This window comes from Chelonus insularis, unplaced genomic scaffold (assembly GCF_013357705.1).
Source record: "Chelonus insularis isolate UGA/USDA-ARS -01 unplaced genomic scaffold, ASM1335770v1 scaffold_229_pilon, whole genome shotgun sequence".
In the NCBI taxonomy this organism is placed as follows: domain Eukaryota; kingdom Metazoa; phylum Arthropoda; class Insecta; order Hymenoptera; family Braconidae; genus Chelonus; species Chelonus insularis.
In genome coordinates, this window is record NW_023276790.1 from 85,839 (window position 1) to 98,596 (window position 12,758).

The 12,758-nt window shown below is 24.6% G+C and overlaps 1 protein-coding gene across 1 annotated transcript; it reads right to left on the reverse strand.

The window, feature by feature from the left end:
- Window positions 1–3,530: 3,530 nt before the first annotated feature.
- Window positions 3,531–7,335, reverse strand: LOC118073150 (uncharacterized). The gene is made up of 5 exons (XM_035093468.1): window positions 6,811–7,335; window positions 5,973–6,336; window positions 5,576–5,761; window positions 4,582–5,056; window positions 3,531–4,503 (listed from the first exon to the last, which is right to left on the reverse strand). Exons 1-5 carry the CDS (start codon window positions 7,040–7,042, stop codon window positions 3,871–3,873), a joined length of 1,890 nt encoding a protein of 629 aa, XP_034949359.1. The 5' UTR covers window positions 7,043–7,335; the 3' UTR covers window positions 3,531–3,870.
- Between the last annotated feature and the right edge of the window lie 5,423 nt (window positions 7,336–12,758).

The following is a 12,758-nucleotide window of genomic DNA, read 5'->3' on the forward strand; positions in this document are numbered from 1 at the left end:
TAGTATCTATTCAAACTAAAAACGATCAATCGATTTCAGTGGACTTTTTTCATAATATCATTTATTAATATTTTAATCAAATTCAAAATATCATGCATTCTTTTTTTTTTATCATCACTATTACATGTTTTGTTCTTTTATATTTGAATATTTTGTTAATTCAAAATTTCCTTTAAGTATCAAAAACAACGGAATAGAAGAATTGAAAATTATTAATTGATATTGAAAATAGTAGGTCAAATTGACCTACTGAAATCGACTGGAAAACTTATACTTGGTCAACCCTAGTCTCTTTACTCTCTACATCATTCATATATCTATTTGTATATAGAATTCGAATAAATTATTTATTATATAAACAATATGGGGATAGGAGTCAATTAATTATATATTGCTAATCAGTTTGTTAATTGATTGATCATTTGTGTACATTTTTTCAATATCAGTGTTACAGCTTTATATAAATTAAATACCAACGGTGGTTGTCACCATACCACTATACTACTTTTATTGAGATTGCTATAGGACCTTGTTTCATGACCTACATTTAGCAAGGCCGTTATACTCACAATAATCCTGAATTCATTGGATATAGGGAGGGAGGGAAAGATATCAATAGTTCAGTAACCAAAAAATTAATGAATTATGAAAATAATGTTTATAATTTTTTTTTCAGCTGGAAAATGGGATTTTTCTAAAAAGTGAGATAACCACCTTTTAGATAAGGAAAAATCTTAACCGTTCTCTAATTGATAATAAAAAATGCCGTTATACACCAAAAATATAGGGGCACAAATTTGAAAAACAAACAACCCTGGAAAAAATAAAATAAATCTACATTGATCTATTTTTTAGCACAATTAAATCTACTTTGTTCTGTGTACATCTGTTTCGATCACTTTAGATCTTCTGTAATCTCTGTAGATGTATTAAATTTTTCTCATCATCGAGATCAATAGAGATCTCTATAGCTATACAGTAATTTGTGTAGATATACAGTGATCTCACTAGATATACATAGATTTACTTGAATCAAATTTTCTTTAGTTTTTAACTTCCCAGTGGGAAGTTATAGTGATGGGTCCGATTTTGCGAATCGCTAATTTTGACATATCTCCACGTTTTAAGATCCCCAGAGTCGAATACGATCTTTTTCCAGTGGATATCTGTGTGTGTGTATGTGCGTATGTACGTATGTGTGTTCGGAATTATTTTTCGCCTCGATTATCTCGAGAACAAAAAATGATATCGACGTGGGACCAACTGCATTCGACGCGTAATTACGTAACTTGGAACTGATTAGATTTTCAACAAAATCGGTCCAGTCATTTTTTATGTAGAATCAAAAAACTGAAAAAATAGTGAACTACCTAAATTCTGCAATTTATAAATTATACCATTTTTTAGACGGAATTTCGAGATCTTTTGAAAAATATGAATATCAAATGTTTAGAATAATTGTACAGAAATATGATGACAGTATTTCATAGAAAAGAAAATTTTTAAAAAACGAAATCAGCAATAAAAAAATTTAAAACTTGTGTTGGGATGGAGAAAATAGCGTTGAGGATAATAAAATAGTCAATGATTATTGTTAATAATAAGAAATTGTGTTCATAACGATTGAACATTGTTAATAACAAATGATTATCGATCATAATAATATTTGAATATAAAATTTTTTAATTGTTATGAACAATAAAAACAGAGATCTATGCAATATATTTGAATTCTTTTAACGCGTAATTTTTTCTTTTGCTAAAAAAAAGTTACTAACCGTACGACATGAATGGAAACTCTTTCTTTTTGTTTATAACAATTAAATCTGTACAAAACAATATCAGCAATGAAAGAATTTTAAACTCGTATCAGGATTGAGAAAACAGCATTAAAGACGCTATAATAGTCAATAATAATTGTCAATAATATGGAATTGTGTTCATAACAATTGAACATTGTTACTAACAAGTGATTATTGATCATAGTAATATTTAAATAATAAGTTTTAAATTGTTATAAACAATAAAAATAGGGACCCTTTCTATATATATATGAGTACTTTTAACGCATAATTTTTTCGTTTACTAAAAAAATGTTACCAACCGTATGCCATAAATGAAAACATACTTTTTTCGTGTATAACAATGAAATTCGTTGTAAATAATGAAAAAAAGGATCTATGAGGTACATTCGAATTCTTCTTACGCACAATTTTTTCTTTTACTGAAATAAAGTAACTAACCATATCAAATGAATAAAAACAGACTCATTTCGTTTATAACAATTCCATTTGTTATGAAGAATGGAAACGGGTTCTATTCGAGGTGTTTTTGCATTTTTTCAAAAATAACAAAATTCGTTCATCTTTTCGAGGTTATTTGTCTATTAATAAACTATTTTTTTTTACTTCCTTAAGTATCATTATTCATAAAATTTATGATTTATAAACAATTTTAAGTTTAAAAAAAAGTTCAGTTTTATTGTAGCAACTTACCAATATGATAGTTTTTAATCATTTCGAATTAATATTTCAGTTTATACTAAACTATTATTTATCCATAATTAATTTGACTGCCATAGAAAATATTTAATTATTATATAACAAAACACGTAATAATAGAGTGAAAAAAATTTTTTCTTCAATTATATTAATACCAATAAATTCTTGATGTTACAAGCGAAAACTGATATTTTAATTTGTTTTCGAGTTATTATGAGTAAATAACTAATTAACGAGTTAACATACATACATATACTTGTATTAACTCAAATGTATTATCATTGACATTATTAGTTTTTTTTGAAACCTTTGCATAAAATAGAAATGGGGATAATGCAATGAAAATAAATGAGCAAGTTCATTAAAATGATTATAAAATAAGTAGAAATAATTACCAAAAAATAACCTTTATTCAAGTATAAGTTCATACAGTGCACATAGTTTTTGTTAATATCATTTTCGGTGTTACTTTTTTTGATTTTACGATAAAGCTAAATGTATAAATATTATCTATTCCCTTGTGAATATGTACAAATTGTTTTCAATACATACTTTCCGGTAAAACAATAAAATTCTTATATTCAGAAACTATTTATAAATTTTAATAAATATTTCCGTGAAGTCGATCGAAATGAAATATTAAAAACTTATTATTTTATCAAATCATTGTAGTAAACATTTTCGAATGATAAAGTAGTGTGTAATGTAAATAATAAATCATACGTATATATTATAAATATCATATTTACTATATAAAAATAGTTTGAAAGTATAGGATCGTAACCATTAAAATAATGAACCAATTTTATATTATACTTTATTTCTAATTATAATTATAATATATTTTGTAATAAAGAGAGCATTTTCATTAATTTTCACTAAATTCATTTGAAAAATTATGAATAAATGTTTACTCTTATGGAATTTTAATAGAATCAATGAGTATTAACAAATTAAAAAAAAATTACAACATGAGATATATAATTACTATTAACCAATAGTAATAGTGATATAAAATAATACTTGTTATTACGTACATCTCAGAAGTTTTTAATTATTTTTACATGAAAAAAATATTCACCAAATCTTCTATCTATATAAATTCAAATAATTTTTCTATTTCCTTTTTTTTTTTAATTAAAAAATCAAAATAATAATTTGTGCATGCATTATATAACTATCAAGTTTTATTCCACAATCTTTCTAAATAAAAAACTTAATTAATGAAAAGACTAGTTATCGTGCATGTATCACGTAATTTCTTTTCTAAATTAAATAATTTTGTGTACATTATTTTTCATTACTAAGTATTGTCAATTGCCAATTAAGTAATCTACTTAATAAAAATCTGATCACTGAAAATTCATTACTCATACTGTTACACCTTGTTGTGCGAGTAATTGCTTTCGTTGATAAAGACTTGGTGATTCATCCTCACATTTTATTGTTTCTATACTATCAAACGATTTTGAATTTGTAAAAGTATTTAGAGCTTTCAAGCAATTACTTGTTGATATTTCTAACGATTTAGAACTTTTTAATGATGCATTTGCAAGTTTTTTTATTGTTTCTGATATTGGACATTTAATAAAATCAACTTTTTCTCTATCTTTGAACCTCGCTAAATTTTCAAATTCATATTGATCACAAGATTGATTATTTATGCTATCACTTATATCATCATTTGGTTTCAAACGAGTTTTATTAGTAAAATCTGAATTATCTCTTTGATTCAATAATACCACTTTAGATGGTGGTGCTTCAACATATCCACTTTCGTCGCTATCAGCTTCTTCTTCATCTAACGAATCAAGAGTTATGAAACGTAATTCTGTATGTTCATTTTTTTCTCCTTCTGTATCTTCTTGCTCGGATCTTTCATGTTCATTTTGAAAAAGTTGATCTACACAAGATGGATACTTTTCACCTTTCACTTCCATCCTTCTTCCGGTTGTATTTTCTATTCTTATTGGACTTTCACCATGCGGCCTATAGTCAACAATCTGAAAGGCCAATTTTATTTTTAGTATACTTAATAAATAATTATAAAATTTCATTTATTATTAAATTATTTAACAAACCTCATGAAAAATTTGATTATCTTCAAAGTCAAATACATTTGTAGATTGATGAGCATTAGATTCTTCATTTTCCATTAGATTATCATTTTCACTATTTGAAGATGTATATCGACCAATTCGTTTGCAAGAATATGCTGTGTTCTCATTGTATAAAATGAAATTATCTGGACATTCTGAATTACGTGATAATTTTGGATTAGATGACGATAAAATAATACTATTAGAGAATAGTACTCGTCTACTATTATTTCGTAATTCGTTTGAACCAGTATTCATTAGGTGATTATCATCACTAATAAGTGTTCTTTCTTCACTATTTGAAGTACTTGCAGTTTCACATCCACTTGAGATGCTTGCATTTTCGTCTAAATAATCACTACTTGAAGCAGCACCAGCACGATTTAAAGCATCGACTAATCGTGCCAATCTCCAACCGTCCTGGTCTTTCCAGCTGCGTGCTACATTTTCCAATGATCTGTACAAATTAATTAAAAAAAAATTTACTTTATTGTATAAATACTGATTGTTTTAAAAAACATACCAAAAATTAATCGATAATTTTTTATTGTAAGTAAAATAATTGAAGAAATTTTATGAATAAAAGTATTTGAAAATATTATTGTGAAAAATTGAATCAAACATAGAATTATATGAATATTTAATCATTCGAATTGTAATTATTTTTATCAAATTATAAAAAATTTATCTTCTAAGAATGATTGTGATCACGATGTAACAATTCATAAAAACTCAAATTCATTAGATTTGATAATTCCGTGAAACATAAAATGATACTATATTTTGTTTAATTGAAATTTTATGATTTTATTTTAGTGCTCGTATTTCTTAATCATACCTCACATCATATCCATATTATTTTATTGTTGATGCTGTTACTATTTTAAGACTGTTCATATTCTTTTTATGTACGAAAAAAATTTATAGTATAAAGGTGACTTTAAAATGTGTGTATAATTGAAAGTATGTACTATACCTCAATTCTTCAAGTAAACGCTTTTGTTCTATTTCTTCAGCTACAGAATCTTCCTCAATTGAAGATAATTTTGGAGCACTTTTTGATCTTTCGAGAGGAGGTCTATAATTTTGACCCCCAGTACTGAGCAATATTTTTCTTCGTGGAAGTGATGGATTCTCGTAAACAGCATTTGCTAATGAAAGCCTAAAAAATAATTGACAAATTATTGTAATATATATAATAAAAATTTATTTCTATTTAAAACTTCATCAATTATTTCTCATAAATTATTTTTAAAATATTAATTGAAAATAAGACATTACTTAAATTTGAACTTGTCAATTAAGTTAAAAATAAACTATTGTGTTTTTTAATTTGTTCTAAGCTTAATATGAGTAATTGTGATGCAAATTACCTAGCATTTTGACGAGAAACTTTATCACGACGGAATTCCACAAGTGCTTGATGTAATCTAGTATTTAAGATGGACGCAAGTCTTTTTGCTGTTGATTCTTTAGAGCATAAAGCAGCATGACACCTTAATTCAGGCTTGAGTCTTCGTCCTTCATGTCTATATACCCAGACAAATAGTCGTGGATGAGATGCCGGAGCAGCACAATAGGTCACTCGATGAGCCCAATACTCTGTTAATCCATGATCCTTGGTCGAAGCAGTTAATCCACCATTCGTTATTGTCAATCTCATCGTAACGTCCGGTCTACTACTGCTCACGTAATTACGCCACAAGGTTGATACTGGTTTTTCAATGCAGTCTTCGCCTGTGAATATAATAATATCAAGTGGTGTGGTTGTTTAGTTTAATTATTCAAATATGTGCACTGTTAACTGAGTGAATCCAAATTTATCAAATTAATAATCAAATGAGAATAAAAATATTTATTTATAATAATGAGTAATAATTATCATAAAAACATCCTTCACAGATTTAAAAGCTTTATCTTTAAAAAACTTAAAGTATTATCGGTTTTTTATATTTGAAATAGATTAATTTAAAAATAAGAACTGATAAAAATAATTTTCATACTTTTTTCTATCACGTGAAAAAAGAATGATAATTTCCGGATAACTGTGTATGAAAATTTATTTTTGTGTAAGCTGATAAGATAATAATCTGTTTTAATCTGTTTATTCCAAGTTTATTAATAGATTTGATAAAGGAAGAATTCACTTGAATTTTATTATATTTATATATTGTACAATTGATGATAGTGAGTATAGTACACTCTACTTACCTTTAGCCCATCCAGTAAGCACATTGCCAAGATAAGCAACTTTGTAACAAGGATCATATTCAGTGATAGAAACATTGCCTCTATGCCTTCTCCATAATCTTCCTAGACCTCTTTTTAATGATTTAAAAGTTCGTTGACTGAGTTCTTTACCAACAAATACATTCTGATCATTTTCGTGAATACATCCTTCTTCTTCTGCTACATCAGCAACCACATCACCCATGGTTTTCATTTTTGTTTTTATTTCTTTTTTTAAAGTTTAAATTTCAGTCTTAATATTTTTACTTTTTCATTAGTTTTTTCGTTAACACTCAATTATAATACGTTAAATACTAACGTACAATGTTGTAAAAACATATGATTTTCTTTATGTGTAGACATAGCAAATTTTTTAGACTCTATGTCCTTTTTTTCATTTCTTTTTTATTATGACAATACTGATATATTATTTCTTTGGCCAAGCCTTTTTTGTTGTTATTTTTTGAAATATAATTCAATAAATTTTATCATGAATAATTTTTTATGTCGAAAAACTTGAATTTCTCCTTTTCTTGATTTTAAAATTAACAGATTTTTAAAAAAACCATTTGATTGAAAACAACATTTAAAAGTATTTAATTATGTTTTAATAAGGCACTTATTCTTCCTGAAACAAAAACGTAAAATATGAATAATTCAATGTTTGAAAAATTAATAAACAACTTAAAATAAGTCATAAAAAATTTGTGAATCTTCTAGAAAAGTCTTGGTAATTTTCCATTTATGACAATTGTAAAAAAATATACTGTAATATGCTTGACGGTTTGAGAGAAAAAAAGTAAAAAAAATCATTAGTCGGAAGATTTAGAAAGACGATGAGACAGAGTTAGAAATAGACAAAGAGAGTAGTGTAAAGTAGTTATTATATAGCTCATTTGCATTCAGTCAATGTAGTATTTTTTTTTTTATATAATAAAATTTTGCGGAAATCCTCGAAAGAAATGAATTTTATCCATTAACTAATCATTTTAAATATTGACTTTTAATTATATCAATATTTATAAATTAATTATTTTGTTATAAAAATAAAAATATTTATTGATAAAATGACTTTTGATGAAATCTGATTTTAAGATTAAATTTATCTATTATAATCTATTGGATATATCAATCTTGGTGGAATATTTTTAAATAAAATGATTCAATAACAATACATCAAAGTATTTAGATTATATTGTGTACATATATTTATGTAGATTCCGATATTGATGCAAAACCATATTTGACTGATAGATGAGACATACTCATGAATCAACTGATACAAATAACATTAAATATTTATATATGCGTTATATTGAATTTTCACCAAAATGGAACACACGATTGATTATTTTTCATCACAAAATTAGTTTTATACACTGTTATTTATAAAAATATAAATAATTGAAATTTTTTTGCTTTCTTTATTTTGATTCCTGAATCGAAACATCAAGTAGCTATGAATTAAATAACATCTCATAGAAGTTAAAAGAGTATTTGTATGCAAAAAGTAACATCATATACAAAAAGGATTTATAGTGAAGTACGATAACTGCATTAACGATTAATGGAATGTGCACAATGGTGCACAGACACACATATCTAATAATAAGTAGATGAGTATTTATCAACCATAATCGAATGTATTTGGCTCATTTGAAAGCATTGGCGAAAGTTTTGTTAAGTCAATGGCCTACCTATGTACATATGTGTATATACAGACATATATAAACGTATGTTCAGACTTTTTTTCATTTTATTTTCTTCATTACTTCAAAATTTATTTATTTTTTTTTATTACTATATGTACATATGTAAAGCATAAAATTGTTATATTATGTGACTTTTTGTAACCTTAAATTTATCAATACCTATCTATTGGCTCTATTGACGGTTTAAATATTGATTAACATGCTAATATGTGTTATATTATTTATGTGACTAAAATTCTAATGATTTTGTTTCATTATGTGTGTACAAATATTCATACCAAAAGAACTTGTCAAGAAGAAAATGAAAATATCTATTTTTCATTAAAAATAATAATTATTAAACAGTATTATGTTGACAAAACATCAAAATTGTATAAATTATCTGAAACTATTTTCTTTAAAAAAAAAAAAAAAAAGAAAAAATTAGAAATATTTAAATTCTCATATTTCTTCACAAAATATTTAGAATTTGTTTAAATAACTAATTTGATTTTTAATTTCTGTTCATCAATACTTTACATGATAAATTTGAGAAAAATACAGCACTTTAAACAACAATACATAATAAAAATAGGTTAATTATATAATATTACTTGCATACATAAAAAAAAAAAAAAAGATAATTTTTTTAGGTTATTATTGTTATGAAAAAAATTCATTATAACAATATTCTGTAATAAAGAATATAAAAATAACATGATTGATATAAATTGCAGATATTGGTTGATATAAATTGTCTCAATACTCTGAATCACGTACTCTAAAATAATAAATTACTTCAGCAATTATAAAATAGATTGAATTAACTGTAATAATACAAGTGCAAATACTATATTTATATACCTAATTGTAATTAAATAGGTATCAATTAATAAATCCAATAAAAGTGAACAATATCAGTATATTTATACGTTGAAATAATAAAAATGAAATAAAGTGAATACGTAAATATATAATTTACAATCGTTGAAGGTAACAGAAGGGTAATGTCATAACCTTGAATGATAAAACCAAGTTTTGCATCACACACATAGATGCATATATTTATATATTCATGACTAAAAGAAGAAGTTTCAGATATTATTATCAATAATTCACTTAAATGAAATGATTTATAATGAAAAATATAAATATACACCAACAGAATTGTCAAATTATCCTATTTTTTTTTTCAACGTGTCAAAGAATCTTTAGTAATATAAGAAATAAATTATTACTTACGTCTTTTAAATGAATAAAAATATATATGGTGGATTACTTTCCAATCGATTATCGTTAGAATACGTTAAAATAATTTAACAATTCACGTGAATTATTAATAAACGTTAATCTATTAATCTACGGTTGATGTTTACAGCTATACATTCATTTCACAACTGATTCGTCGTACCAATGTTACAACTCACGACCGACGCACCTTAACAATATACTGTATAACGTCCACTTCTCTTCAGCTTAACTGTTATATTTTACTGTACACAACGTACAAGTATAACGGCCACTAGAATCAATTACACTCCATGGAAGCAAAGTGAACAAATGTAACTTTGTCGTGCTTTATTCTTTAAGAAATTTATATTCTTCTAAGTTGTATTAGATTTAATTATACCACACTCATACTTATCATCATTAGCGTCATCATGTTTAATTGCTTATTTCAAATTATGTGATAATAATTTTATGTTGTTAGTGTAGTATTTCATATGTATCATAAAAATAAACCTATAGTAATGCGTGATTGATGCGTGCTTTTTACTATTACATTCATGAACGAGAGCTACTGATAAAAATAATATCAATGCCAATTTGCTTTAAGAGAGATATTCTTTCGATACAATACTCCGAAGACTTAATATTTAAATAGTCCTAATGTTGACATAAAAATAATCAATGATTATTGCTAATTTTATTATCATAAATACATTTTCTTAGCGGCGCCGTAATTATAATAATTCTCAGACCATCTTTCATTCTTTTTTAAGCCATGTTTTTTTATAGGCGCAATATGCGATTTTGTTAACATCAGAAGGTCGTTTAGTTTTTTATCTCCTATAGTACAAGTGTCAACGATTAATCTTCAAAGTAATTGGCCTGTTTACTTAGTATATGTTTAGTTTTTTGAAAGAAAAAAAAACAAAAGTATAAAGTTTGAAAATTGTTATGAATACATTTTCTACACATTACATACTAATCTGTGACAGTTAAATTATTCAATGTAATATTATGTGTATATCATATAGTTAATTTTTAAAAAAATCTTATTTTCAACTGTATCAATAATTAAAATAAAAATATATATTAATATTAATAAAAAAAATTAGTATGGTTAATTTCTATATTTTTATATTGATGTATTTAAATTTTGTATTTTATATATTAAAATATAAAAATTCACTCATCTATTTATATTACAATAATATTTTTTCTCGGTGTATCACTTTGTTTTCAACAGAATAAAATTGATAGAAATACTAAACAACTTTTTTTTTGCAATACGTTGAATAAAAATCAATACATAACACAATTAAGCACGAATAAAATAAATTAAATTATAGTTTTTTCAGAAAAATAAAATTTTTTTTTTCTGAATCAATTTTCATCCGATATACTACAAAGATGAATAATTTTTTTGATTGTTTCTAGTCTACTAGTAGTTTAACTTTTTTCTTTCTAAATAAACCTGTTTCTCTGATAAAAGCAGATCCGGTTGAATTGTGATTAGGATTATATTTATAGCTCAAAATACTGGATATTTCGCTTTAATTCTGAACCAAAAAACGGCGAAAACTACTAACAATATACCATATATATTATATTTATAACTACATCGTTATTACTGTATATAAATAAACTTATTATTAAATATAACAATGGTATTAAATAATTAAATTTTATAAACATGTATGATAGAAATATTTACAATAGAAATAAAAATAAAAAAATACATTCACTTTCTCATCGATACAATGTTAAGAATAGGTACACTTATTGTATAAGAACAAAAAAAATAATAATAAGGTTAGTCTGGGAAAATTCATACTATTTCAACTGATATGTAAGAATATTATTGAGGAAATAAAATTCCGTCATGTTGTACCGCGTTCCAGAAACTATACACGTATACATTACAATCCCATCAAGGTATTCAGGCAATACAACTAGCTCTCATGGTTTATATTATATGCCTACATATACTTATACGGTCACTCATCGACATTCATACTCATACACTCACATGGTAAAGAACAACATATAGTAGCTATTACTCTCCGTTAATACACAGGCATACATGTAACGATATAACAGAACTCTTAGGAAAAAATAAATAAATAAAGATAATTTACTTATTTCACCTGTTAATATATGCAACTGCATTACTATATTAGCTATTTCATATTTTTTATTGTACTTGTTAAAAAGCTTACTTCAACTCATTCCACCTGATACTTGTAAATTTTTATTTTAATTATGAGATAAACAAAAAACTCTTTTATACTTCTTTGATAATATTTAAATTCAAAATAGTTAAAATTTATGTCTATAGTTTTTTAAAAGTTAATTTTTTATATATAAATATGTATGTAAAAAGGATAAAAGTAGATCGAGATAGGAAATAAACAGAATCAATATGGCAGATACTGACAAACTCTCGAGAATTTAATTTAGAAAATATAGATGAATCAACTGTCAAATATCTTTATTAGATATTGCGAAATGAATTCTGATTCATAAATTTTTCTATACATATTTTGTTATTACAACTTAACTACTTAGAAATAATTGCATTATTCATTCTTACTATAAATATTATCTTACTCACCAATAATTTAATGATAAAATTATAATCAATCAAGCAGTCACTGTTTTAAACATAATGTGTATTTTTCGAATTTTTTTTTTTTCAATTATTTAAATAAAAAGTAATCATCACTATGTATATATAAACGAGTATCCTTGGCGTTGTTTTTTTCAATATCCTTCAGTAATAGTACTGATATTTAAGAATATTTTTCAAGTTTACATTTAATTTTTGTTAATATATAACTTAATTATTTCAAGTTACACACCGATTTATATACTAACAATATTTTCAATAATTGTAAATGAAAAAATTTATCAATTCTAATATAAATAGTTAACTTTGATAATTAATTAATTAATTAACAAGAAAAATATTGAAAAAATAATATATTTTATAAAATAATAATCTCACAACGT

Coding starts and splice junctions, on each gene's coding strand:
- LOC118073150 (XM_035093468.1), bottom strand. CDS start 7,042: ATGAAAACCATGGGTGATGTGGTTGCTGATGTAGCAGAAGAAGAAGGA. Junction 5,762..5,972: donor GTTTCTCGTCAAAATGCTAG/GTAATTTGCATC, acceptor ATTATTTTTTAG/GCTTTCATTAGCAAATGCTG. Junction 5,057..5,575: donor CGTTTACTTGAAGAATTGAG/GTATAGTACATA, acceptor TAATTTGTACAG/ATCATTGGAAAATGTAGCAC.